General features: G+C 39.4%; 1 protein-coding gene across 2 annotated transcripts in view; it reads left to right on the top strand.

Annotated features, from left to right (window-relative positions):
• Positions 1 to 23,806, top strand: part of WT1 (Wilms tumor 1) — a 43,503-nt gene that overhangs the window by 5,391 nt on the left and 14,306 nt on the right. Inside the window, exons 4-5 of one of the 2 annotated variants that reach the window (XM_023756399.1) lie at positions 8,130 to 8,207; positions 9,092 to 9,142. In XM_023756399.1, coding sequence (XP_023612167.1) covers positions 8,130 to 8,207; positions 9,092 to 9,142 — 129 coding nt within the window. The remainder of the gene's footprint in view (positions 1 to 8,129; positions 8,208 to 9,091; positions 9,143 to 23,806) is intronic. The other variant, XM_023756400.1, reaches the window with a different exon arrangement.

The raw sequence follows: 23,806 nt of genomic DNA, 5'->3' as shown, positions 1-23,806 counted from the left end.
CTTAATAAATGTCAAATAGTTATTGATAGTGTTCTTATTACTACAACTGAGCCTGTACCTTCTAAGAGTTGGGTTTCTTTTGGCTCTTCTTGAAAGAGTTGAGGTCTTTCTCCTTGGGCTGTCACCAGCTGGGGAGCACTGTGTTTCCTTAGTGTAACTTTTCACAGAAACACCCTGGTGGTGCCTCTTGTAGCTTATCTTTATTTTTCCTCAATTCTCTGGATGGATGGCTTGGGAAGAGAGAGCTGTATAGGCATCTTACATGTCACTTAAACAAATTGCTTTAAAAAACTATCTGGAGTAATGATATCCGATATGTCAAGACTAACTATGGAGAAATGTCTATCAGTGTTTTATAAGCTTCATCAGACAAAATAAGCTGGATTTGTTTTGCCTAATTGAAAAAAAAATGATCAGGTGCTTCCCTGGCAGTAATGATGAATGGACAGGTGTAGGGTTATTTTAAAATTGGGTCTGTGCATCGACATCACTGCAGTTATGTCATTTTTTTTCTTTTCTACTCCTTAAAAATGTTTGAAGGGGTATTTAAATGCCTTTGGGAACACAGTGTGTGAAAAAGCATGGAAAATAGGACTAAACTTGAATCACTTAATAACTTAACTTTTGGATTTTTGAGATTCAGTGGTGCTTTTCTGTCTAAAATTGGGACCTCCTGGGAAAGGCTTGTCCTATTTTGTTTACTTCATTGCACTTGACCCTTTGAGGTAGCCTGCCCAACTTCTTCCCCACCCCTCTTCCCAAAGTTTTGTCTCCCCACTATTGGATTCAGTCTCCCTTCCCAGCATGAAGTAAAGGTAGTGGCACATATACGGCCATCAAATAAGCAGCAGCGCACAGTGTGAATTTCTTTGAGGAAATTCTCAGAATTCTGTGCTTTACCACAAGAGAAACATTGTAAGTTCTCTTCTCTCTCCCAGGTAAAACATACCTGAGGAGTTACAGCTATACACATTCGTGTGTAGGTGCAAACAGTAGTGAGTAGAAAATGCCCTCAATCAACTTATGGAAAGTGATTAGGAGATGGTTTCCCCTTCCTCCTTGCCCACTCCCCCCAAGTTGAAGATGGGTAGAGTTTTGTCTAAAGGCCACGAAGGCTTATGAAACTAGATTCCAGCCCTTAGGGAAGCCAATGATCATAGCTGGGTGAAAGCGCGAGTCCCTGTAACATAGTAACTAGGATTTATTACTGCATGCTGACTCGGTACTGCTGGGCATTGTGCTAAGTGCTTCACTCAGTTCACTCATTTAATTCTTCTGATGATTCTATGAGGTAGGTACTAGGGAAGAAATAGGCGTAGAGACTAGAAGTAACTGCCAAGAGTCACACAGTGAGTGAGAATCAGAACCAGGATTCGATCCTCAGTGTCTCTGACTTCAAAGCCCATCTGAGCTCTGCATCACCGAGGGATACCAGGCCACTCCACCTCGAATATTCCCCTTATAAACTCTATGCTTTTGCTAATAAATAGTAATAGCAAGTGCTTATATACACTTACTTCATCCAGGCACCATTCTAAGCACTTTACAACTATTGACTTACCTAATCACATGAGAACTCTTTGAGTTATCATCCCTTTGAAATTCTCACCCCCACTTCACAGAGGAAGAAACAGGCCCTGGGCAATGAATTTGCCCAGTGGGACACAGTAAGGGACAGAGCTGGTGTTCAGATTCAGGTAGGGAGGCTTCTGAATCCATGCTCCTACCCACTGCACCCGCCCTGCTGCCTCTCCTGATACGTAAGTGCCATTCCTGCTCCAAAGTGGCATCTGCCCTGGGTCTCGCTAGAGGAAGGTCTTTATTTCCCACAGTTGTGAAAGAAACCATTATCCACTAGTTTTACCATAGCTTTCAATAGTAAGCACTTAGTGGACTAAGGACAATACTTTCCCCTGGTGAGCATTATTGGAGCCAACTTGAACTCTCTCCTTAAGTCCTAACAAAGCAGCTCTGTCTTTCAAACTGCAGACTCCTCTAACTTTGCCTTTACCACTGGACGTGAACTGTTGGTGAAGTCCCGTTTCAAACACCTAAGAAATCAGGGCAGAGACCTTCCTCCCCATCCATCACCCAGGAGGAATGTCTGCTTCCAGGGCCACCCAGCTTTCTGCTTGCTCAGAGGCACGGTCTCAGGGAATGTTGGACCCCATGTTCCCCTGAGGGGACAGAATAGTAAAGTCCACCCTCATTGAGTATAATATAATGTTCCCTGTGATTTCTGTCTAGAGCAGTGGTCCTCAACCTTCCTAATGCCGCGACCCTCATGTTGTGGTGACCCCCAATTTCATTGTTACAAATTGAACATAAAGCATAGTGATTAATCACAAACATAATATGCAATTATATATGTGTTTTCCGATGGTCTTAGGCGACCCCTGTGAAAGGGTCATTCGATCCCCAAAGGGGTCGCGATCCACAGGTTGAGAACCGCTGATCTAGAGCATACAGCTAGCTGGACCTCCCTTGCCCATTCCCCTTGAGTCCTCTTCCACAAGCCCCGTCTGGTTGCTGACCTCCTTGGAACCCCAACCCCCTACTGTGCCCATTGCCCAGCTTGATTCTCACAGCTACTTTGAAAAGTTCTGTGTACTGTATTGAAAAATATCCCCATGCCCACTATTTCTTTCTACATTCTAGTTGTTTCTCTTTCATTTTATTCTTTTATGTGTCATTTGCATATTCTTCTTTAGCAATTGTGCTACTAATATAAATGAGAATGTTTCCTTTTGCCCCTTAGCAATTTGGGAAGCAATCATTGATGATTTGACCATTTTTAATAGACTGTTGATGACTTACAAATGGTGAAGTTGACAATGGAGCCTTACCAGTAGATTGTCTTTCATAGGAGAGAAACTTTCTTATCAGCCATAGAGTTTTCTGGGGAATCCAGGTCAGTGAGAAGTTCACAACCCACCATTAGGTTAGTTTTATACTTAGACACATATCAGAGGACAGTTTGTGCCCAGTCAATGCTGTATCTTTTCACTGGTGTATCCAAGTACACTTTACATGGTGTGCAAATTTCACTTTAGACAACACTGGCATATGTTTCCCACATAGGTAGGCATGAAGGCAGAAAGTCTGGAATGGTTTCCAGGGTGGTCGGTTGGCAGTGTTATCAAAACCAAGGGCTTGCATTGGACTTGTCTCCAGGGAGAGAGGAAAATCTAGTTTCAAATATTCCTTCAACTTTTGTGCTGACCAAGTGTTTATTAATAGAAGTTGAATCCCCAGTGGGTTTTTCTTTGGTTAACTGGTGAGCTTGAGAGAAATTACAATACCAAGAGATTGACTGTAAAATAATTATTCACCATGGCCTGCTGGGCAGAAATTTCTCAACTGGCAGCCTCCAAGGCGCCTCAGAGGGAAGAACTCAGGAAAAGGGCAGCAGGAAAGTCTGGTTCTTGAGCCTTCGTTATCAGGTACAGGTGAAACCACAGAGGCCTCTCTGTCAGTGTGGGGCAGAGCGATGATAGCAAACGCTGGAAACACGAGGAATTCTGATCACGAATGCCAGTTATAGTCGCCATTTTCTTATTTGGCTTTAAAAAATATCATCCTATGGGGAAATTCTTCTACCAAGATGCTACTTTTCAGAGAGGTTGGGAAGGCTGGGTGAAAAAAGTGAAGAGATTAAGGAGTACAAATTGACAAATTGGTAGTTACAGAATAGTCACAGGGATGTAAATTACAGCGTGGGGAATATAGTCAATAATATTGTAATAACTGTGTCTGGGGCTAGGTGGGTACTAGAAAGAAATACCACAGGAACCACTTTGTAAAGTATACGACTGTCCTCTATGCTGTACACCTGAAACTAATACAGAATAATACCGAATGTAAACTGTAATGGAGAAAAAAGATGCTACTTTGCCAACTAGCAAACATCTGGCAGAGGTAACTCCAATCTCAACCAGGTTCAGTGGTTCAATTCCAGTGGTGATAGGTACTTTTCTACCTTGTTCTGTTGAATATAGTAAACACACTTAAAGATGAAAATGTACTTGAATTACACATGCATTTGAAGAGTGGAGGAGGTTCAGTCCAGATAATAGCTGAGGGTTTTCTTCTTCCTTTCTTTTTGTGCAGAGGTCGAGAACTCAGTAATACTGCAGTCCAGGCCAAAATAAACTCTATATGATCTACTACTGATTTCCTTTTAAGTTCCCCTTTTTGCTAGGACGGACTTCCTTTTATTTTTCTCCAGCTTGCATTAATCCCAGTTATAGAAGTTTTTTTCCTCTCTCTTTAGCCTCCAACTTCAAACATTTCTTTCATAGGAAACAAGTGACTTAAAAAAAAAAAGACCCACTTACAAAAATATAAAGGACAGCATGACTTTCAGAATATATTTTGGCAGCCTGCAGTTTCAGAGTTCACTTCCGAACAGACAGAGTTAGACCGGGAGCTGAAATGCCTACGTGACCATTGTGGTCGCTCTGAGCCAAACCACCTGCTTATCTGATCTCCTCTGGGAATGAGGCGGTTGACACCTACAGTGGTTATTTAATAATTAGATGCACTATTTGTCAGAGGCTATATATTCTTTGACCAGTGCTGCCTCTTTCTGTGGGTTTTCATAATGAGAGCTGGGTGTTGACCGATTGCCCAAAGAGATCGGAGCCTGAGCATCCTGGGCCCAGTATTTTTAGCTCCAGTTCATATTTTGTCCTCTCCCCAGCAGCAGTTATTGTCATTGCTGTCGTTGACTTCCAGTTGAAAGATTGTGCCAGCCAAGCCTACTGACTGAGCTGCTGGGGACTCCCAGCCAAGAGAAGGCAGGATGTGGTTGAAATTGTGCTGTGATCCGATCGCTGGCCTCAGGAAACCTATTAGTAGCTTGGGGATTGTCTGAAAGTTCTTCTTCCCATCCCACCTTCTCTCCCCTTCTGAGGATTTGGAAGCTGGGCTATCAGGACCACTAAAATCAAGAAGTGGGGCTTCTACTGGCACACTGTCCTTGGTTAGCTCAAGAGGATGTGTTGGACATCTTGCATCTTGTCACTTTCTGGAGATAAAATAGGTTATGATGCCTTCTTAGGTATGTTTCTTTCGCTTCCAGCCTCTTGTCTGTATTACTATTACATTATTATTACTATTATTTAAATGGCAATGAGAGGACAAGGCTCAGAGGCCAAATGATGTCTGAAGCTTTCAAAGGGGCTGGGCAGGGTCGGGGTAGGGACATCAGGAAAGTCAGCACTAGGCACTTCTCTGAGCCCAGGTCTTCCTCTGATAAATGGGAATCGTAATTATAACTACCACATACCAGTAAAACTGTTGTGAAGAATATTCGAGATGTATGGAAGTGCTGTGCAAAATTTGATAGGTTAGAAAAATTAAAATATTTTTGTTTGTTTTAATTTTTTAATTAAATTTATTAGGATGACATTGGTTAATATGATCATATAGAAACCCATACCTGAAACCTGTATGATCATAAAATTAAAATATTTTATCTGTATAGGCCTCCAAGAGCCATTATTAGAGCTTTACAACATCTCTGTAAAGTTAGATTGATTGAGATTAATATTCCCATTTGACAGATAAGAAAACTGAGGTGCAAAGAACTGAATTGATTTGCTCAATATTCTAAAACTTACAGAGTAACACTGTGCAACAGAAACATAATGCAAGTCAATACATAATTTGAAATTTGTTAGTAGCCAAATAAAAAAAACAGTAAAATTAATTTTGAAATATTCTATATAACTCAATATAGTAAAATCTTATTTCAACATGTGGCACTAGCCATATTTCAAGTGCTCAATAGTCACATGTGACTAGTGACTACCATATTGGACAGGGCAATATATTTATTAAGCACCTATTAGGAAGATACCTATATGTAAGACATACCTTGTATTTGAGGTATTGGGGGCCAAGAAAATGTCCTTAAAATATTTTCTCATTGGGGTACTTCCATACAGAGACCCTTAGGAATCTATTGGACTTTTCTTTAATTCTGTGAGAAAATTCCTAAACAATATTTGGGACTCATTAACCCATATGTGTAAACTTCTGTCATTCATCTTGTTTCTCAGCCCTCTTAGAAATTAGGACTTTCTTAGCTTTATGCAGGGATGAAATAATTTTAGAAAGATCACACATCCCTATAGGGCCTAGGAAAATTGTCAGCTGGAGCTGAGTGATTCAACTGGTGAACAATTTTTTAAAAATTAGTGACAAATATATAGAGCTGCCTGGGGAATACAATGCCTGTTGGATGAGATTAATGGCAAGATTAATAAATGGATTGCTTGATGAAAAGGCGCAGGAGAACAAAAACCAGTAGAGATTGTGGAGGAGCTGCTTATTAATGAACTGTCAACCCAAAGAAAGTTCAAGAAACTCTCCTGTGTTTAAATGCAGCAGGCTGGCACTTCTAATAAAAATTGGGGTCCTTCAGGAATTAATTACACTGGCCTTACAGCAAGAATTCATGGAATTGAGAAACGTAGTGGCACAGACCAGCACCGGCCGCTGCTGCAAACCGGGAAGCTGCAGGAGAAACTAATCATTTTTTTTCTCATTGATATGTAGGATATTGTAGTAGCATAATAGCCAGTCAGACATGGGGATGAATGATGGGGTCCAGACATACACTGACTAATGAAACTACACATACTTTGAGATTGAAGTCACTTCTCATTTCATATGTAAAATTCACTTCTGGACTCTGATTTCCTCCTTATCCTGTGTTATCTTCAAAATAATTTTCAGAGTGATTATATGAGAGGCAGATGTACTCTACCTTGATTTATCAAGCTGTGCCAAGAGAGAGCACAGTTTTCATTTATTCCGAGTTGCTGTAATTTCCCAGTTTGGTTGGCCTGACTAAACCTTCTCATAATTAAACTGGTGTTGCCCCGGCCCGATGGATGAAGGCAACCCAAAGGAATGCCATGACAAGACGGAGATTGTCCAGAATTTGCAATCTGATATCGCACATTAGATATTGAAAGCTTCTTACCCTTTGTTCACAGTCTGCCGTGAAGGTGGAACGAAAATGATCTGTAATGTCTGTAATGTGTTTAGACCAAGGGCTCCCAAACAAACCGTTCATCTCTTGGGTTTCACATTTCATAATTAACCATTTCAGTTCAGGACTAAATTCATTCTTAATAGAGCTTGGATATTTTAGGAGATGCCTGATGATTGATTTATCTTCTAGTTTTCTAAGAATGAGATAAATAGAAAATGAATGAATTAATGAAAATTAAAAAACCTGTAATAAAGATGCTTAAAAGAGTCGAACATGCAGGATACTTTGGGGTGTTATTTCAGGGCATGGCTGTGATAGCTCTTCTATAATGCGTTTAGAGTAATGTTCAAAAACACATGTAATAGAGATGTTTATAACAGTTGTATGTGCAAAGTAAAAGGGAGAGAACAATTTTTGGTTTACATGATAATGTATTTCTCCTTTGGGGTCTTAATGTAAGTGATCAGCCATTGTTTTCCCTCCTCCAGCTTTATAAAACTGGGTTGGAGGCTTTTAGAAAAAAAGTTCCATTTGACTTGTACCAGGATTAAAAAATTTATAGAAAATGATTCCTTTCGTGGTGCATAGTTCATCCTCTTTCTCTTCCTCGTCACGTCCTTGAGTTTGAGACCATCCATCACCCATCACTCTGACGTTTTAGGCCCTCATAATCCACATGATACTTATCCTTTTGATTAAAACAACTTAATGGCCTTTTCACGAATAATTAATCTGCTGTCTTTTTACTTTCAGCTCCAGGCTTTTAACTTTAATGTTGAGTTATCCAGCCTGTGTTGCCTTTCAAAGTTTCACTCCCTTTAGCCTCTTCCCTTCCAAGGTTTAATACCTCTTTAGAAACTTCAACGTTTACTCTATACTAAGGTTTTTTAAAGGCTTCCAAATTACTCTCACATCCTTTCTGCTGTGTGAAGTGAATAACTGTGCAAAGATCAGTGGGGTGAAATGGAAATTATTTCAGACTTGTGATCTGTCATTCTGGAAAACATGGAGGCTTCCACTGTAAAGGGAAGTTAAAGCTCCATTGCTGTTTCAAGAGACAATGGCACATTTATTTTTATTTTTTGTAATCATGCGTTTCTAACTCTGGATGTTTTTCTGACAGTGACAATTTATACCAGATGACCTCCCAGCTTGAATGCATGACCTGGAATCAGATGAACTTGGGAGCCACACTAAAGGGGTAAGGTCTTCTCTATTCCTTAAACAGAAACTTATACCTATTTGAACCATTTTAAAAATGCTTATAAGTTATGAAAAGAGTACATTTTTAGAAGAATAGGCAAGGCTCTAAAACAATCAAGGTGTTTTCTCCCACCCCCAGTTGGTGGGTTGTGTTCAAGTATTAAATTTTCAGGCATAGACATAAGGGATATTTTTGTCTGGAACAAGGGAGTTGAGAATATTTGGAGAACTTAATTTGGCCTTTACTTTTGAATTTTTTAGAGTTCTTCGAAGTTGTGTCCATTCAACCTCATTTAATGTTTATGTTTTGCTAGTGATATCACAGATGTTAACTATTACTCTATCTTATCAAAAAATGCTTTGTGTTTGCAAAGTTCAGGATCTAAATTTATATTTGAGAGATGATGATTTGGACAATCCAGACTCAAAGTTCTCAAACCTGGTTGCTTTCAGTTTTCTAGCAAGTCTGAGTTGATAGGCAGTTGGATATGCACTCATCAAGCTCCTGCGATATATCAGGTGATCTTTTAGGTCACCTCATCTAATCTTCCTGACCACAGTATGAGGCCTAGTATTGTTAGAAGTAAATCAAGCTCAGGGACTTAAGTAAGTTCCCAAGTTCACATTGTATGAAGTGGTAGAACTGAGATTCCATGCCCAGATCTGATTCCAAAAGCCCAGGTTCTTCCCAGCCTCCCTGTGGGGCCTTTCACCCCACCCTCAGCTCCAGTGGGATTGGGGACTTAGTTCAGCACTCTGGACTAGACAGCTAGCTTCACATCTCTGTGTATTTAGTGACTTCTCATTGGATTCTGGGTTCTGGGAGGCTTTTAGAGCCATGCATGCTCCATTCCCCACCCCCCGCCTCTTCTTCTCTTCTAGAGTTGCTGCTGGGAGCTCCAGCTCAGTGAAATGGACAGAAGGGCAGAGCAAGTGAGTGGAAAATGCGATGATGGCAAATGCATAGGCCTTGTTGATGGTGCCTGGGGGCGATGCAGGAGTTAGGACTGACAATGGGTAATCAGGGTAGCTATCCTTGCCCTGGCATGGGAAAAATCTCTCTCCCTTTCTGCGTCCTCTTATTTATCGAGAACATGCTGTGGATGAAAATGGAGGTGGTGACATTTCTCATCAACATACTCCTGGAAAACAATTTTTAGAATGATGCAGTAGGAACCCTTCTCATTTCCTCGTGAATGTTTCATAAAATACTAGATTCATGGCATTACATATATTCCTGTTAGATCAATCAAATCTTTCGGTCATACTTCACTTGCATTTTCTCCATTTATCTTTAAATCTCTAAGGGAGAACTTAATTTTTACCCCAAGTCTATGACCAGACTTTCTGCAAAGAATTTTTCATTCCAAACATCTGTGTCTTCCCCAGTCCTGTAGCCTGCACCCTGGGAAATTTCTATAACTATATCTTTTGATTTAATTTTCTCTGCTTGAACACCCGAACCGGCCTCCCTCTCCTCATCCTTTTTTGGGCTCAGTTATGTTTTTTTGGATAACCCTTCAATAATCAGAAGAGTTGTTTTTCATCAACTGTTAGATGCTTCTCTCTACTTTCACCCCCAATTTTTCTTTTTTATTCAAATCTCCATTTCCTTTCTGTAGACCCAAAAATAAGAAACTTCCTGTTGATTTGACACTTTTCTCTCCCTACCTGCATCCAAGAGGCTGCTGACAATTTCAGCATTCCATCCTCTCCCTACTATCAACCTGTCTTATATTTCTTGGTTTCTTGGTCTCACTCTTTCTTTCTGGATCTCTTCCTTTTCTTCACTCAGAATTCAGTAACTCCACAAACTAAATGCCAAGAATAGAAAGAACTTGATTGTGAAGTATGTATGTTACCGTTTAAAAAATATCTGTATGTTGAGTATGTAGTTTGCTTGGGTTTTTTTGTTTGTTTGTTTGTTTTTTGCTTAGTTACAAAATTTATAAATGAGGAATCTTGTCATCTATTTGAATCTGGGTCTTTCCATAGTTGAGATAATTCTGATATCTTTGAAGGTCTTTAGACGTGTGATATTAGTCACTTGCTGGAGAGTCAGAAGCTATATTGTAACAATGAAGCACAAAATGTGAATAATTTGTTTTTATCAATTCTGCATAAGAAAAAGAAAACACTAGCAGAACTTTTTTCATTGGTTTGGTGCTTACATGCTGGAAAAGGATTTCTGAAATCCAAATGTATTTCTAGAATACTAACTTCAGAGAGCTGTCTCACAAGGATCAAATGGCCCCAATAGATAGTCCTACAGAAGAGCCAACTCTTTGGAGAGTACAAAAGGTATACAAGTGTCTAATTGATGAACATCTCTCACACTGGATTTGTCCTTTCCGAACACAGTGTAAATTAACTGATGTCTGCTTGCATTTGTGAACTGAGCATTTATCTAAGGATGGATGTTAACATTGTGGGGCCTTGTGTCAATGGCTTTACATGTTTCCTCTTTTGATCTCATGACAATCCTAGGTTTATGGTTACGTCCATCTTTCAGGTGAGGAGGCTGGAGAGATTAAGCCACCTAACCAAGTTCACAGATGGAGTAAGAGGCAGAGCCATGCCGGAACCCACCTCTGTCTGACTCCAGATTCTGGGCCCTAGATTAGAATTTCTTGAGCTTTTTTTTTTTAAGCTTTTTATATTGTGACCACAGTAGAATTACCTTTTACACTGAGATCCAATATACACATGTGAGTGTGAGTGCACACACACACTCACACACACCACACAGATTTTCACAAATCAGTACTTACCCTTACACCATGCTGTGCATGCTGATATTTTTATACATACTGATATTTTCTACTTTATTCCATATATTTTTTGAAATGCTGGTGGTGATGTGTAGATTGATTTTAAAACCACTGATGTGTCATGACCCACAGGTTGCCCCTCTTTTAGCTCTTAAAGAGAACGACTCCTTAGCTCTTTCCTCCAAGCCCATGAATACCCCAGAACTGGACTCAACTGAATCTGTTATTCCAGTAGAAAGTTTGGCTTTTCTCTGGGGGGAAGGGGGGTGGGGGGGGAGACATAATCTGGGTAGGGGTCATTATTTTCTGTGATACCAAATTTACTTTCTTTGGTCATGGTATGCAAACACTGTTAATATGGAAAATACATTTGAGAAGAGATATTTCATAAAGAAAAATAAAGAGAAATAACCGTCTTTTGCTTTAATTCATAACTAGTGTCTTGACACTATTTGAAATCAGTGGTAAGAAAAACCATGGTGACATGGTAGATATACGACAGGAAGACTGGAGGTTTGACTCATGTTTTGGAGAAGAAAGATAGAATTCCCACATGGCTCATAAAAATGAGGCATTATCAATTTTTTATTAAAAGATCATGTACTTCAGGCTAACCCCCACTAAATATTTGTTCATGTCTTCTTTCCTTGAAAATGTTACTTTTATACAAAAAAGAATAGGCTTGTTTCCTCATGTCCTAACAAGTCCACGGAGGCGTCTTTCATTAGACATCAGGGAGCAGTGATGTTCTAATGGGTGGGGCTGGGATTTGAGGGAGAGCGTGGGGAAGATGAGATGAAAACATGATAGAATGGGGAAGGGAGGATACTCTTGCCACTGATTTACTCTTGTCTCCTTTTCCCTCTACTTGTTTTCTAATCTCCCCATGCCCATTGGGATCAGAATTAGTTTTATGACCTCCAACAGGAGAATATTGTATTTCAATTTTAAGTCAAAGAGAAGAGACTTTATGAAACCACTCTCTTTACTCTGACCCTTTCCCTCACCCATAAACAAATGAAATTAGATTTTTAAAGTGGGTCACTCAGAGAAAACATTGCCGGGGACCCTTTCTGAGGATCAGTCCACCTTTATGAATAATTCCGTTTATGGTGCCTTGTGTCATCGGCATTTTATTCCTTGAAAAAGACTTTCTGTGTGTTCTTAATAAGGCTGCTGATTTTTTAAGGCCTCTCACAAGCCTTGGCTACTCTGTTAGCCTCTGTTTTGTCTCTCCTGAAGAAAATATCCTGCAAAGTGGAGAAACACATCAACCTTGACTGTGGTCCAAGTTTTTAAAACAAGGAAGAAGTTATTCTCCAGGGACATGGGCAGGGGGAGTGGGAAATCGAACACAATAGAAATGTTAAAGGAGTGCTGAGCGAAATGAATGTCCCGTTCCTGGCCCAAGAAGCTCCCAGACGGTTGGGAACACACAGTATTTGACCTGTGGATGCTTGAAAGGAAAAACGAAAGACTCGTGACGAGTGATGTATGGTGCAAACGAAGCTGCGCGGGTTGGTAGGGCCAAGGCTGTCGAATCTGGAGAAAATCCCCACTAGACGTGGTCTCATCCCCGAGAACCTGTGCCAAGAGAGATAGCTGTCTTCTCTGGCCGGGAGTTCCAATACGCAGCCCGGCACCTTCCCTCTTGTGAACATAAGGTACTCATCCAAGAGATTTACTTCTTGAAAATACATAGCCTGCTTTTTAAGTGACTCCTGGAGCTTGAGATGCAAAAGCAAAGGTGGAGAGAAGCAGCTCTGTGAATATCAGCGTTCTATTTTTTCATTTCTTAAAAGAATAATTTATTGATTTTTCGAGAGAGAGGATGGGAGAAGAGAGAAACAACAATGCGAGAGAGAGCACAACACTGTTTGACTGCCTCCTGCCCACTCCACATCAGAGATTGAGTCCACAACCCGGGTACGTGCATTTTATTCCTTGAAAAAAGACTTTCTGTGTGTTCTTGAACCGGCAAGCTTTCTGTGCAACGCCCAACCAACTGAGCCACACCTGCCTGGGCAATATCAGCATTCTTGAGTGTACTCCTCCTCCACCCCCAATAAGAAGTTAAGTTCTCCTTTTAAATAAATGGTTACATTGATGCCTGTATGCAGGCAGTTCTTTGCCTTGCATTGGCCTTGGCCAGGGTCTGTTAGCCATAGCATAGAACAGAGTGCGGGACTCCTGGGCTTGCAGGATGGAGATGGAGACTGATTTAGAAGCTGTGTCCCCTGTTCCTCTCAGAGTGGACCACTTCAGTTGCTTCTTTTCCTTCACTTCTCACTTCCCTGCTGCTACGTTCTCTTCCCTCATTGTTCACCTTTCCCACCCTTTTCTCCTTAGGCATATATTCAATTGATGTATTTAATTTTTAATTGGGTATGAAATATGTGTAGATTATAGAACAGTTAGAAAATATAAGTATATAGGGGAAGAAATTAGCACTCCCTCCAGTAGCCCAGTGAAACTACTGTTAATATTATGTTGCATATGCTTTTAACCTTTTCCCTGCATACATATACATTTTGTGTCATTTTCTTTTTTATAACAGTTGATGATCTGCTAGATCTAATTCAGCAAATGCATAATCTACAGGCCATTGCAACGTTCTGTGTTTCAACCTTCATTGACTTTTTGAAACTGTTGTCAATGTCTTAAAAAAATACTTCACTTGAAAAATATTTTGGGCTTTATAGACTTACCATCTCCACACTATTTCATTTTAAAGCAAGGAATTATTTTGTTCTTGTAAAGGTGAGGAAAAGTGACAGGTTTGTTCAGATCAAGAGCAGAAAGGAGCTAAGCAGGAAAGAGAGGTGGTTATGAACTTGGAAATGAGGATCATGGTGGATTCAGCGCAGGAAGATGAGGTGGGGTTAAGGAGGACTCCAATCTGTTGGTAAAGGGGTGTGTACGTGTGTTGGAGCGGGAGAGGGTATAGCAAGTGAGTGGAGGGAATCTTACGTGAACTAAAGGAGTTTTTGGACCTCTCATGTCTGTGATCTCAACTCGGTCTCTCTGAGACCTTCTACTCACCATTTACCCTCCTCTCTGTTGTCTATTCAAGAAAAAAGCCATCACTTGTGGCTGGAAAAACATTGATATAGAAGCTACACTCATTAAAAGTCATACAAATACATGCTTCTCTGAAATAAGGCTATTGTATATTTTAGTAGGGTTTTTCCCCTGTTAAAAATAAACAAGTTCATTTATTCTGGCTTTATTTATTTATAACTCTTCATTTTATATGCATAGCTTATGGACAGACAGTAGTGCAGGGACGGTCTGGGGAGGGGATGGGAGTGGGGTGGGAGGAGAAAAAGGGGATATCTGTAATACTTTCAACAATAAAGATAAATTTTAAAAATAAATAAAGTCAAAGCCACAGATGTGGTGTTCTTAAGGCTAAGAGGGTGACTTTATTGAAAATGAAAACAACTTTTTCCCTTTGATTATAGAAGTAACTCAGGCTTATTATTTTAAAAAAATTCAGACAGTACCAAAACATTATAAAGGAGAGAAGAATCTGTTATCTCACCACCCAGAGATAACATTTTAAAACAAATTGGAGTATGTTCTTAACTGTAGAGAAAAAAATTCTGGAAACATTTACCAATCTATTAACTATAGTTGCCTCTGGAAAGATTAGAGAGAAAAAGCCTGTTAGAGATGGGTAGAAGAGATCTTAGCAGCAGCTAAATTGGAGAGCACTTTCATAGAGTTTTGCTGCAAAAGGCAGGAAAGAAGTGGGGTTCTAGCTCAATGGGGATAGAGGGTCATGCTTTATTTTATTTATATTTAAACTTTTTTATATGTTTTTACTGATTTCAGAAAGAGGAAAGAAGAGGGGGAGAGAGAGATAGAAACATTAATGATGAGAGAGAATAATTGATTGACTGCCTCCTGCATGCCCCCTACTGGGGATCGAGCCCTGACCACAAACTGAACTGTGACCTGATTCAAGGGTCAGCACCAAATCACAGAGCCACACTGTCCTGGCTATTTATTTATATTTAGAAGGAAGTACCCTCATATTTGATTTTTGATGAAAATGATCAAGAAGAGGCAAGAAACCCAAAACATAATAACACTGATGATGGGAGGGGATAGAATTGCTGGAATAATGTGCTTGAGAGAGAAGAGGCTCTGTGAGCAAGTGCAGGTTCCTAGTTAGTTAGGAATTGGGATAGTTCATCTAGTAACAATATTGATTTACAAGAGTTCTTTGCTGCTCATATTTACTGCACATCTTCTTTCTGTTTTGTATTTTAACTCTGTTAATGTTTTTTTCCTGTCAGAAAAGTTTGTATAGTAAATATTATCAGTTCATGTATCTTTTGTTATGCGTATTTTCACCTTTATTGAGATACAGTTGACATATAACATTAAGTAAGTTTAAGATGTAGTGTGATTATTTGAAACACGCATATATTGCAAAATGATTACAACAATAGTGGCTTGTAAAATGATTAACACAATAATGGTTAGTTAATACCTCTATCACTTTATCTAATGCACAGAATGGTGACTAGTTAACAATATGTATTATATACCTGAAAGTTGCTAAGAGAATAAATCTTAAATGTTCTTACCACATGCACAAAGAAAAGGTAATTGTATTATGTATTTTCTATAGCTGCTTTTGAGCAATAATGGCAGAGTAGAGTTTAAGTTTTGTAATTTTAAGTTTTTGGTTTTTATATCATGGCTAGAAAGATTTTTCCCCATCCCAATATTTTTAAATAATTTACTTCTTTATTGATATATTTTTAATTTACTTTTTACATTTGAATATTTAATTCATCCTATATTTTAATTTATCTTTTCTTTTGCTCAGTCTGGCTCTTGTTGCCAAGTATCAGGCTGTTTTTTTCTGCTATAATTTTATAGTCTGTTTAAATATCTGATAGTTCCCTAGCATTATACTTGTGTGTTTTTTTCCAAACTATTTCTGGCTACTGTGTCTTGTTTATTCTAAGATGAACTTTAGATTCATTTTGTTAATTTCAAAGAAAGTCTTTGTCAATATTGGCTTATTAATTGCGACAAATGCATTGTACTAATTTGAGGTATTATCTTAGAAATTTTTCTTTACATCTAAAATCATTCTGAAATAACAAGTTTATTTTAAAAGTCTTAATTATAATTTTGAATAGATTGCAGCAGGTTTAAAAATTAATTTTGGAGAACATTGACTTTTGAAAAAATGTTAATCCTTTCTTCAAGAACATGTTATTTCTCAAAAAATTGTCAAGTTTTGTTCTATGTCAGATGTCCCTATTTAGAATTTCTTCCGTTTTAATGCCTCTGGCCGCAAAATCTCTTTGAGAGTGTGATTCCTTTGGATACATTATAGGTTTTTCTTTGTTTCCTCGCCTTGAATTACTACATTATGTTACTAACATCAGTTTGGAGGATTTGGGGCCTGCAGAAAAGATGATTAAGCACACAGCCTTCATACCTACAAGCCTCCATTTCAACTGAGAAGCAGGAGAGATCTCAGTCTTAAGAGCTCTGTGCTTGATGCTGGGGTTTTAGCGAGGACATTTAAAAATGTAATTGAACATGGTTGAGTAAATTATTCTGATTCAAGAATGTGTGAGCTGGCTGAGTGGGAGCCTTTGGGAACCCAGGACGAAACAATCCTGTTCCATCTTTGCTGTGTGAAATGCAGGGTTCATCTATTATGTGGATTTGGGACACCCATTCTTGGGGTGGAGCTAACAACTGTCTCTGGCCATAGGGCAAAGCTTTGAGTTAGATAAAATTGGGATTTTGATGAATTAGCACCTCAGTGTCAGACCGAGTTGTAAGGGGAGATCCAGATGTTTCTTACATGGTCTGATGAGGTGATCTATGAGAACATGAGTTCCTCTGTGTGTATGTGTTGAAGTAGGAAGGAAAGTCATGCCTAAAAATATTCTTTCCAATAGTAGGGGCCAGTAAACATTGTGGATTTTTTTGGATTGTGTTTTCCCCAACCTGTTGTGAGAAACTGGATTGAAAATACCTCTTAGCTTTGTTCTGAGTGTGGAAATAAGAGGAAAAAGGTCAGTTGAAGGAGGTTTATGTACCGTTTCAATGGTGAGGAAATCTTGATGGTTCATAAGGGCTGATTTATACAAGCATTTTTGACAGGCCATTAACCATTCAGCCTGTGTCCTATTAAATAGTTGCCAATGGCTAGGATGTATGGGAAGTGGAGACATATGAGCTGTGACTATAAAAAACTTTCAGAAGAGGAATAAAAAATAGGTTTTAGTAATAATAGCATGGTTGGAACAAGTGGGCATCTTCCAAAAGGTAATACCTTGAAAGGACCAGTATTCATTTACAGGTATCATGTTTTGATGTATTTGCTGAAAAAATAAATCCAGTTACCTTTAGATAATTGTTAGATTACGTATTAATCATGACTTTTTCTATTGAAGGTAGCAGAGTCCCCCATTGTAACTGGCATGGGTCAAATGAGGAATTTAGCAGCTTAGTATATTGTGTTTAAAAACTCCATGTCCAGCCCTGGCTGATGTTGTCCAGTGGTTAGAACATCCGCTTGGGCATGAAAGGGTCTCCGGTTTGATTCCTGGTCAAGGGTGAGTACCTGGGTTGCAGGTTCATCCCCACCCTGGATGGGGCACGTGGGGGAGGCAACCAATTAATGTGTCTCTCTCTCTATCCCTCCCTCCCTCTCTCCTTTCTACTCTATTTAAACATCAAAGGAGAAGTATTCTCCGGTGAGGATTAACAAAAAAACAAAACAAAACAAAAAACCCATGTCTGAATTCAAGGGTTCAGACAGTGTCATTAGAATACTTTCATTGTCTCTTGTCTCTGCTTTGTGCTGGCTGCCTTCTGAGGCAGATTGTCTCTATTGAGGCAAAAATAGCTCCAGAAGAAGGCCGCTTTCTGATGGTTCTTCTCCATCAAAAGACTCAGGTAAAGCTCTGATTGGCCTGGATTAGGTCATGTAACTAGAGAATGCAGTGATATGATTGGCCAGGCCCTACATATGTGCTCATCCTTGGAGCCTGAGGGTGGCATTAGAGAGGGGTGGCATTAGAGAGGGGTGGTTCCCTGAGAGGAAAAGAAGTGTTGTGTTAGCAGAGGAAGGTGGGATGGATGTGGAGTGGTCAAAGCAAGAGATACTCAATAATTTAAAAAGTCAGAGTTAGTGAAAGTGGAGTGAATCCTCTTTTCTCCAGATATGTTGTGGAGGTGGATGCCATAGAGATGCATGAGACCTGGATAGATAATCAATGAAGGATGGAGCAGGGGATGGGGGAAGCCTTCTTTCTAAAGCCCATGGGGAAAGTGTTCATCAGAAATTTTATATAATAGTTAGCCAAAGCCAGTTTAGTTCAGTGGATAGAGCGTCAGCCTGCATACTGAAGGGTCCCGGGTTTGATTACGGACAAGGGCACATCTTCGCTTGCAGGCTTGATCCTCGGTCCTGGTCAGAGCATGCGTGTGGGAGGCAACCAATGGATGTTTCTCTCTCTGTCTCTCCCCTCCCTCCCTCCCTTCTGGCACTCTATATAAAAACCTATGGAGAAATACCTTCAGGTGAGGATTAACAAAACAAAACAAAACAAAGTACAATAGTTAGAATAATTACCATCTTGCAATTTTAAATTAAAATTGACAAAATATATTGTTTTTGTTAAAGTAAAAAATGCATTGTTTTCTTGAGCCCTGAACTGAAATGAAACACCTGAGGGAAGGAGAAAGGTAAACATATTTTAAAGTAAAAATGTAGGTGGTTTTTTTCTGTAGACTGCACTTCTGGGGAACTTTTATATCTATGAATTATCAGATGATAGGCATTATTTACGTGGTTTCTTTTAACCCAATCAAATGTAAGATGGTTGTTTTATTTTTAGGTTTACATTCTATGTTGGATTAGGGAAAGAAATGTCATCTTTTGCCCTCTCCCTTTATATTCTCAGAAGCAGAATAGTCTTTTGGTTTTTAATGTACCATTGATTTGTTATATTCCCACTATAAAAGATTAAATCACACACAGAGAATGGCTAGATGGCATTGCTGATATTATTTGTGCAGAGTTGTGAATTTTATTTGAATATTGTCCTTCGCTTATCACATTCAGGCAAAGAATAAAATAACATTCATGTTGAGCTAGAGGTACCTGTGCTAGGTTACCACCAGTTCTGCAAAAGGATATCCATTACCTATTCATTTCCCTAAGTTGGATCTTATAAATGAATTTGAAAGTGAGTTTTGAAATTACTCTGGCTACAGGGAAATTATATTTTCATTCACTAAAGCTTTAAACCTAAGCATTGTGTGTGGTCAATGAGGCTTCCTAGAGGAAGTCCCGGTTCTTTGGGCCCTAAGTCCTCTAGGACTGGTTAGTTCAAGTACAACACTCTCTGGCTCATCCTTGTGTATGGTGAGCATTTATGCAGAGGCTTACTGTTCTGTTTTATTTTATTGGTTGTCCTCTTTCAATTCTCTTTTATACTATAACTGCTCCTCCCACCCTCTGCCCCTCTTGTGTTCTCATCTCTTGATTTGTTGGAGACAGCGGGTCACTAGGCCAGGAGAATAACCCAGATTCTGGGTTTGACAGATTGCTTCCTCTTAAAGTCTTTTAACTTTGGGCCTCTACTTATCTCTTGTGTTTCCTATATACAGGTAGTTAGAGCTAGAGGCTTGATTAGACTTGAGTTCCTTTTTAAAAAATATATTTTTATTGATTTCAGAGAGGAAGAGAGAGGGAGAGAGAGATAGAAACATCAATGATGAGAAAGAATCATTGATCTGCTGCCTCCTGCACACCCCCTACTGGGCACTTGAGCCTGCAACCCAGGCATGTGCCCTTGACCAGAATCAAACCAGGGACCCTTCACTTCGCAGGCCAATGCCCTATCCATGGAGCCAGACAGGCTAGGGCTGGGTTCCTTTTATTGATATGAAAACTAAGAAGTGGTGGTATGTTTGGCTTCATCTCGAGGCACAGTTTCTTAGCATGGTTTTCCATTGCTCATGTCCTTCAAAAGCAGCACATTAGACCGGCTTGCAGCAAAGGGTATTTTCAACACCAAAAGGAATCAGACATTTAAGTGTCTGATATATATGCCTCAGCTCAGTGTCAAGAATAGCGTGAGAAGAGGGGTTGATTGGTAAATTTCCTTTTTTTTGAGACACAAGAGTTTGAATTTTTCCCAGGCGCTTTCCTTCAGTCTGATAAACTTTGCCGAGGTGAGAAGAAAGAGGTGAAGATGGGAGGTTGCCCACCTGGCCAATGACAAGGGGTGAAGAGAGAAATGGCAGGCCCAGGTTTTCCCTTTTTGAATATTCATATCAAATGCTAATTTTATTAAAAAATGCTCCTTGTCCTTCCTTTTTTTTTTTTTTTATCTCTTCTGTTGATAAGGGATTTCAGGGCAGCTCTGGTTTTCCTCATCTGTTAAACCTCAATTCCTTTTTATTAATCTTCTTGTGCCTGTGGAATATCAAAATTAATCATTTCTAAAGAAGCTACTCTTCAAACGCTAAGTTTTTTCTGGACCAAACCTCAATGTACAAGTTTTTAGCATGAAGAAGTCTCATAATTTGTGTTATATGAGGAACATTTTTCTCTTTTTGCAGACTTTCTAAGGACAAGTGGTTTTGTATTTTAAAGCTGTCTAGGAAAAGCACAGTTTCTCAGGATACATTTTTATGCATTTTAAGCTGTTTTGGAAAATGTACAGTCCACGCCCACTGCCAGAAATGGAGTCACCAAGAGTATGCTTCTGCTTAGCTTACTTTCCCAGTTAGTTAGGAAGATTTTTTTAAAAATAAAAATTGTGCTCAGTTTTTAAATTTTTTATGTATGTATGTTTGTATGTATTGCTTTAAGAGAGAGAGAGAGGGAAATATCAATTCGTTGTTTCATTTATTTGTGCACTCACTGATTGTTTCTTATATGTGCCCTGACTGGGATTGAACTCACAACCTTGGTGTACCAGGAAGAGGCTCTAACCAACTGAGCTACCTGGCCAGGGCTATGCTCAGTTTTGACTGCTCTAACACACATAAGTGGACCATTTCCATCAGTGTGCCTCGCACTTTCTTCATACCAGATAAATATTGAGCCTCAGAACAGAAGATGAAGCATATTAAAGAGTAAATATTTTGAACTTGCCCCTCCTCATTGCTCCCCCTCTTATTCCATTTCCACTACATTTTAAAAACTTCAACTGGCTGAATTTAATTCACACCGCTGGAGAAAAGAGCTTGGAGTCATTCAAATATCATTAGATGCGAACCCAGCATGGGTTACAAAACCAGAATTGTCTCCCTAGTTTTTGAAGGAAGAAGAGCTGAGCTGACCTGCACTCAAACCCTATCTCTACCACTTGCCATCTTTCTGAGTTTGGGTAAATAACTTCATCTCTCCTTAAACTTCAGTATTATTTCCAGTGAAATGGGGTTTATACCAGTAAGTAATGGTTAACATTCGTTGAGGGCATGCCACGTACCGAACATCGTGCTTTACTCACCTCATTTCATTTGCTCTTGTAAAATAGTGATAGTGGCGGGCAGAGACAGGGAGAGCATGTTTTTCTAATTTTACATGAGGAAGTTAAGTCATTTGCCTCAGATGATATACCTTCATGACTCCTGGGGTTGTGCTGAGGATAAAAACAATATAAGTTTTATAGATCTCAATCATCAGGCTTCTAAGAAGCATATAAGAAATATTTTTGAGATTGTTGGTTGCCTATTACATGTAAACATTGACCTGAACATTTTGTTGGGATAGGTTGCTGAGTGATTTTAAAATTTACTTCCCCATAGCTTACCTGTTTGATTTTGAAATAAATCTGTGAAATAGGTTATTAGCTTCATTTTACAGTTGATGCGGATGATTCACCCATGACCACAGAGCAAATACATGATAGAAGTGGGCCTGGAACACGGGTCTTTAGGCGAGGAACCCATGTTCTTGTGGACTAGTCTTTCAGATTAGTCTGGAGAGAAAGGATTCAGATTAATTTAGCTCTTTCAGATGTATCTGAAAGAATAAATACGGTTTCCTTTGTATGGTGAGTTGAATAATGACCCCCAAAGACATCAAGGACGTAATCCCTGGAACCTGTGAATCTTGCCTTGTGTGGCAAAAGGAACTTTGCATGTGTGATTAAGTTAAGGATCTTGAGATGGGAATATCATCCTGGATTATCTTGGTGGTCCCTAAACGAAATGTATCTTTATAAGAGGAAGATAGGGAGAGATTTGATTACAGAAGAGCAGTAGAAGATATGATGAAGGAAGCCTGATGTCAGTGATGCAAAGAAGGGGCCAAGGAATTCAGGTGAGTCCTAGGAGCTGAAGAAAGCAAAGAAAGAGATTCTCCCCTCAGACTCCAGAAGAATATAGGCCTGCCAGCACCTTGACTTTAACATGGTGAGGCTGATTTTAGACTTCTCCTCTCCAGAATTGTAAGATAATAGATTTGTGTTAAGCCACCAAATTTGTGGTAATTTGAATTAGTTGCATAGTGACTATGGTTTTCTATCTGTAATTTCAGTGTGTACACCTACTTTCAAGTAGGCCAATGAAATTTAGAGGTAAACCACTGGATTTTGCTCTAACACCACCGACCATTCCTGCTGTACAAGTATAGCATCCTTTCGATTTTTCTAGGGTTTGGAAGGTTCTGATAGTTTTCAAAGAAATCAGGCACAGCCTCACCTCTACTTTGTTGCCATGTGGGAGGAGACAGCAGAATCAAGATGGAACTTTCCAGTTTGCAGCTTAAATGTCACTGCTCAATCTTTAAAGCAGAGGTTGCAAACTGGTGGTCCTTAGGCGAGAGGATGTTTGTATGACCTGACAATGATTCTATAAATTTTCAATTATTTGCCACAATTGAAAACTCAGGTAATCTCATATAAAAATCCAGATTTCTGTGTGTGTTTTTTGGAGAATGGAAAGATCTGGAAATACTGGGTTCATAATTATTGACAGTACTTGGCTGATAGAGTGGAGTCCTGGTTACCTCCTTTGGATAGGAAATGGGCGGCCAGTGTGGCTGTCCTCTCCATTTCAGTGCCATCTTGCCTCCAGGGCCTTCTTCATTTATTTTTCTTACTTGCTTGGCCCCTATAGGTTTATTGAGTTTGTGGCTCTGCTTTCAAGAAAAATAGAGCCAAATCCATATTCTGATTGGTTTAACAAAGACATAAAATAATTTTGCTCCTGGGCCAATAATCTGGAAATTCATGGAGAATAAGAGAGGTGACAAGAGAGTTAAGACAAGTAAATGTCTTAGTTTTCAAGTAGAAAAAAACAACAGTGAATTCTGGAAACTAAAGAGCAGTGAGGTTAGCTTGAATTCTTGGGAAAGTTATTAGGCCAGATCTTTGGGAGCATGTAGAAAGAAAATGATCATTAGGAAATAACGTATTTTAACCACATACAAAACAATGTTCGGGTCTATTTCTTTTTGTGGTAGAATTACTTGTCTCATAGTGGAAGGCTCCTAATATAATGGGTCTTTATTGAAAAAAGACATTTGATAGTCACTTTTGATGTCCTTGTGGGCAAGACAGGGAATTATGGGCTAAATACTTAAATGAGTGATTTGTGCCTAGTTAAACAACAAAACCAAAGGGGCTTCTTAGGCATGTTTATCAAGCTGGCAAGTGATTTCTAGTGCAGTGCTCTGTGGCAGGAGGGAGAAGTAGTCACATTACTCGTAGCCTCCTTCCCCACACCTTCACCTGCCAGCACCAGACCCACCAGCTCTTCTCTGAACCACAGCTGCCCTCATTCCACCTCACTGTAAATCCTTGTGATCCCCCTGATG

This window comes from Myotis lucifugus, unplaced genomic scaffold (genome assembly GCF_000147115.1).
Source record: "Myotis lucifugus unplaced genomic scaffold, Myoluc2.0 scaffold_92, whole genome shotgun sequence".
NCBI lineage: Eukaryota > Metazoa > Chordata > Mammalia > Chiroptera > Vespertilionidae > Myotis > Myotis lucifugus.
The sequence above is the reverse complement of the archived record's forward strand: the minus strand, read 5'-3'. Positions and strand labels throughout refer to the sequence as shown.